Source organism: Canis aureus, chromosome 27 (assembly GCF_053574225.1).
Source record: "Canis aureus isolate CA01 chromosome 27, VMU_Caureus_v.1.0, whole genome shotgun sequence".
Lineage (NCBI taxonomy): Eukaryota > Metazoa > Chordata > Mammalia > Carnivora > Canidae > Canis > Canis aureus.
Window position 1 is genome coordinate 21,583,326 of NC_135637.1, and position 5,704 is coordinate 21,589,029.

The 5,704-nt window shown below is 47.7% G+C and overlaps 1 protein-coding gene across 2 annotated transcripts in view; it reads left to right on the forward strand.

The window, feature by feature from the left end:
• The window catches only part of SVOP (SV2 related protein), a 70,724-nt gene extending 67,924 nt beyond the window's left edge, over nt 1-2,800 (forward strand). For both annotated transcript variants that reach the window (XM_077876032.1, XM_077876031.1), the window contains one exon: nt 1,120-2,800. In XM_077876032.1, coding sequence (XP_077732158.1) covers nt 1,120-1,326 — 207 coding nt within the window. In that variant the 3' untranslated portion in view covers nt 1,327-2,800. The remainder of the gene's footprint in view (nt 1-1,119) is intronic.
• Nucleotides 2,801-5,704: the final 2,904 nt, after the last annotated feature.

Here is a 5,704-nt window from a genome sequence, read left to right on the forward strand (position 1 = left end):
TTGGCCAAAACCTAATTGGATGAAAACAAGTGAGATGAAAACAAATTGTTGAAAACAGCATGATGTAGTGGGAAACAGATGTCTCAGACCCTGGTTTCTGAGTTGGATGATTGGGCATATTTGCCCAATTTTGCAGCCCCCTAGTGTGTCTTGAAGCATTTTTATACATTTCAAGGGATCTTATTTTGAAGTCGTTTTGGTTTTTTGATATCCAATTCATGTTTTTCCCTGTCTTTATCACTTTTTCTACCGAGGTAAAAGTCACATAACATAAAATTAACCATTTTAAAGTGAAAACCATTTAGCACATTTACAGCATTGTGCACCTCCAACTCTATCTAGTTCCCAAACCAGGTATTTTCATCAAATAAAACTCCATATCCACTAGGCAGCCACTCCCCATTTCTTCTCTTCCCCAGCCCACCACCAATGTGAGTTTTTTTTTAAAAAGTAAGCTCTCTACCCAACGTGGGGCTAGAACTCACAACCCTGAGATCAAGAGTCGCAAACGCAACCCACTGAGCCAGCCAAGCACCCCCCATGCATTCCGTCTGCATGAATCTATCTGTTCTGGATATTTCACATAAACAGAATTTCACCACGTTTCAGCCAAGTACCTCAGTTCTGGGCTTCTGTGTTTGGCCATTGTGTGTCACTACTTCCTGCTGTTGAGAGCTGCCCGTGTGCCTGCACGGTGCCGAGTCCTCTCGAGGTATCCTGTTATTATTAAGAGGTAGACCGTGCCCCTACCGATCTGGCAGACAAGACAATGGGCTTTAGCTCTGCTGGTAAGCTAGAAAGTCAGCAGAGGTGCTGCTGTGAGAGAGAGTGTAGATTCAAGGGATACAGACACTTGGGCCTGACGGGGTCTGAGCTCAAATCCCAGCCCCATCCTTAGTATCTGTGCGGACTGGAGTATGCTATCTAACCCTCTTTGAGGCTCAGCTTTTCCCTCTGTAAAATGGGGACAATTACCTGGCTCTTCGTTGTGAGGACTGAGGATGGGATAATGGCACAGAGCGTTTACAAGAGGGCCTCGCGTCATCAATACTTCCTGAATGGTTGACGGTGTCCGTGCTTCAGAAGGGCCACTCTCACCAGCATGTCTCCCTCCCCCAGGTCATGCTGGAATCCTCCGTGTACCTGACCCTGGCGGTTTACAGTGGCTGCTGCCTCCTGGCTGCCCTGGCCTCCTGCTTCCTGCCCATCGAGACCAAAGGCCGCGGACTGCAAGAGTCCAGCCACCGGGAGTGGGGCCAAGAGATGGTCGGCCGAGGGACGCATGGCACAGGCGTCACCAGGTCGAACTCTGGCTCTCAGGAGTAGTGACCGATGCGGGGCTGAGCTGGTCTTTGAGGCTGTGGGATGCAGGGAGCTGGTGGAGCCAGCTGGGGCACCGACCGTCACTGCCGACATCAAGAACTCACCCAGGAGGACAACCTGGACCAACAGGGTTTTGTGTCTTGACTCCGTTTGCTCATATTCATCGAGATCCACCTGGGGATGGGGAGGCATTTGTTCTGGGGGGGTCTCTGTCTGTGTGTGGGGAGGTTTGTTAATTACCTGTGGACCTGCATGGGAAAACTGTCACCTTAGGAGTGGCCAGTGCTCCCAGTAGCCAATCAGATGCCACCCAGAGTCAGCCAGTCACAGCCTTGGTGAACAACAACCCACAAATCTCTGTAGATACAGTCCAGGCCCAGAGCCCGGTAAGACCTGCCACCCAGGGAGTCAACACCTGCTGCCCACCAACAGGACCCATTCAGTAGGTTTCTCCTACACACCCGGCCCCAGGTTTTCTTCTTTGAAATTGCAGGTGACCCGGCTATGCCCTGAACAGCTTTCTCCTGGGTCTGAGAGATGCTCTCTTGGAAGGGGCCCCTTGGTCTGCCTCCCTCCCCAGGGCCTGACTAGTGGAGAGACTCTGGCAGATGTCTCTTGACATCTGAACTTTTGATGTCAAGTTTTTGAACTTGAACCGTGTGTCTCCTTCTGGCCCCCTCTGGAGTTGCTCTTCCTGGCTCCAGGGGAATCCACGAGTCCGTGGGGACAGCTGGGCTTCTACCAGACTGCAACCTCAGAAAGCTGTCATCCTCTGCCTCCCCCAGGATTTGGACTGAGACCAGAGAAGTGAGGATAAAGCCCAAAGCCAAAGGGGGTCCTTCCCTTCAGAAGCAATGAAGGCCACACCAGGGGCTTCTTTTCTGACCCCTTTGTGGTCAGGCTGGTTGGTGACTGTTGGAGAAAGAAAATAGTTAACTCAGGTTTCAGTGCTTTGGATATTGAGGGTAGGTAACTGGCTACATGGGCAGAGGAATTGAAAAGATGCTACACCAACCACCCACTCCCACCAGGGTCAGGGAACCAGGAGTCCTCCCCGCCACCCCCCTGGTTCTTGCTTACCCCTGCTGTCAAGGGCTGGCTTGGTCTTTACATAGAGGCAGCTCCTGGGGTCCAGCGATATTCTCTGCCACTGGTGTGGAGTTACAGGAGGGCCCAGATTTGTGACATGTGTACATTTTCAAAGGAAGAGAGGACAGTCAGTTGGGTTTTGGTTGGCCTCGGGAGGAAGGGCTGACGCCAGCAGACAACATCCACCTCCAAGATTTGGTTTCCATGAGCCATTTCCCCATCGTGAAGGCAGGGAGCCTAGAGGAGGAGGAGGAAGCTGCTGGATCCCATCAAAGGCCAGAGAAGACTGACCTTCTGCGTGGAGATGCCTGCTTGAAGTAAACATTTTGAGGAAGCCAAATGTGTACGTTCATCTCTTATTAAAACATGTTGGTGATGGACATTGTAAGGGTTGAAGTTTGTCCATGTGTCATGATGTCCTAGTGACAGTTCAACTTAAGGATCTTGCCAACTTTGTCCATCCAGGGTAATCTCAATGCTTTAATATGATAATCTTTCCAATAAGGTGGACAAGTTGTACCATTGACTGCCATATGTTGTGACTTTGAGTCTGTTGGAGACAACATCTTCTGATGGTGTGGAGTGGAGGTCACAGTGGGTGACTATTGTAGCCTCCTGGATCGATGGCAAACAATTCCGTGTTCCTGAAATATACTGTAGCCCCCTCAGCCCACGCAGCCAGAGAGGAAGCGGTTTGGTAGACTTATCTCTCTTGGACACCCACATTTCCTTGAGCTATGGGTGGCTATGGCTCTAATTCTTTCTGGTCTGCTGAGCTCCTCTGGGTAACATAAAACATTAGCCTGTCTTTTTTTATTGTTATTTTTTGCCTTCCAGCTGGTCAGACACTGCCAGATGAACATGTTAACTCTCTTCACCCTCAAATAACCTGGAAGAGCTGGGGGCTGGGGTGGGGTAGGAATGCTTAGTGGGCAGGAATGTTTTCCAGGCCCTGGGATAAAGAGGCTTGCAGTTGAGGGTTTTCTCTTCTTGACAAAATGAATGTTTAAAACTCTTTGCCTTCTATATTGCCTACCCTTAAAAAATAATCAGTATTATTGAATGATTCAAGAAATGCCACCAAAGTTGTCCAAGCTCTGAAATATTCAAGGCCTTTAGCTGAAGAGATTTGTATCTAAATTTGAACTGTCCAAACGCTCCTATTTCTATTAATGGAAATGTCATTGTTTCTCTCAGTGTTAGGAAAGATTTCAGAAAATGGTAAAAGATGGTCAAGGTAGCTAAAGTTGTGTGGTTTCTTTCCCTCCCTTACTCTGAATATTATTTATTTTTTTTAAAGATTTCATTTATTTATTCACAAGAGACACAGAGAGGGAGGCAGAGACATAGGCAGAGAGAGAAGCAGGCCCCCCACAGGGAGCCCAATGCAGGACTCGATCCCAGGACCCCAGGATCACGCCCTGAGCCAAAGGCAGACACTCAACCACTTAGCCACCCAGGCGTCCCTACTCCGAAGTATTCTTAGAATGCAGAATTGAGTTGAGTTGGCAATAACATAAGAGCATCTTAGTGATAGACTTTGAAATGAATATAGATATTCACTATTTTGGGCTAATGTTAGCTAACAGAGAGCCTGAAAGGGTGAGATCAAGAGTCCCCCTTGGTTACTACTAGTAAACCAGTCTGGGATAACAGTGAGCTGCAAGCAACAGTAAAATCAGTCAAGAATATCTTATCTATTTGAATATTAATTCCTCATTTAACAACAAGCCCAGAGTCAGACAATTATTTTTTTTTAAGATTTTATTTATTTATTCATGAGAGACACACAGAGAGAGGCAGAGACACAGGCAGAGGGAGAAGCAGGCTCCCTGTGGGAAGCCCACGCGGGGTTCAATCCTAGGACCCCGGGATCATATCCTGAGCAGAAGGGAGACACTCAACCACCGAGCCATGCAGGCCTCCCGAGTCAGGCAGTTCTAGTAAAGTTTTAGCAACTCAACATAAAAAAACACAGCTTCTTTTTTGTTTTTCTTCTCTCCTATCCTCTGTGTGTTGGCCATTTGACCCTATGCATGAAATTTCATGATCACAAGATGGCTGCCACGGTACTGGGCATCTGATTTTTTCAAAGGAGGTAGAATGCAGAAGGAACAATCACAAGAAGTTTTCTTGCTGTAAAGTCTGAGTCTAAAAGCATAAGTCTTCCCCCAGAGCTGGAGAAGGAAGGGGCTCCATCCCATAGGATCAAGCGATACCCCACAGCTTCTTGAACACTAAATTGGGATTCTGTTAGCATGAAGAAAGAAGGCTGGTGATGGGGGATGGTTGAGAGGGGCCTTGCCACAGAACTCTCATCAAGGCTGTTTTAATTACAAGGAAAAGAAATTGGACTCAGGTTAATTCAAATTAAGAAGCACAGCTTTATTATAAGGCTGGGATGGGTTGTTAATTTCCTCCAGAGGACAGCCTGGGAACAGAAGTGAGTGGAACAAAGGTGTAAGGAACAACAGGAAGAGGGAAGAATTGTGGCAGAGTGAGAAGCATAGACCCCAGGGAGCAGCATTGCTCAGCTCTACCCGATTTTGTTGCACAGTGGGAGCTCCCGATCTTTAAAATCAGAATCTAGAGTGTTACAGGAAATCTCCCAATTTTAGTATGTTGTAACAAAAACCTTTACATGATGTGTGAGCCCATACAATTGACCTGCAGGCCAGGTTTCATTGATGGGCTGCCAGTTTGCACCTCTGAGCGATTAGAAAAATCTCAGAAATAAAGTGCAGCCCGGCTTCACAAATGGAACCAGAACCAGGGAATCACTAGAGCCTTTTCATTATAACTCTATTAGGGATCACGTCATGGCACGCAGTGTGCATGGAGTATCTACCATGTATCTATCACGCATGATACTAAATACTGAGGATACAAAAAAGAATAAGAAATGGTCCACATCTTCATGCATTCTTGGTGCAGTGGAGGGAACAGGCATAAACAGACCACTGTGATACAATGTGATGTGAGCTCTAATAGACAGATGCAGAGTGTTGTGGGAGGCACATGGAATGCTGATCCTGAAGCCCAAGAACATCCGGAGGCCCCTTCTCATGCTTCAGAGATTCAGTAGTTTTGTTTTTTTTTTTTTTTTTTAAGATTTATTTATGATAGACATAGAGAGAGAGAGAGAGAGAGAGAGAGAGAGGCAGAGACACAGGAGGAGGGAGAAGCAGGCTCCATGCAGGAAGCCTGACGTGGGACTCGATCCTGGGTCCCCAGGATCACGCCCTGGGCCAAAGGCAGGCGCTAAACCGCTGAGCCACCCAGGGATCCCCGA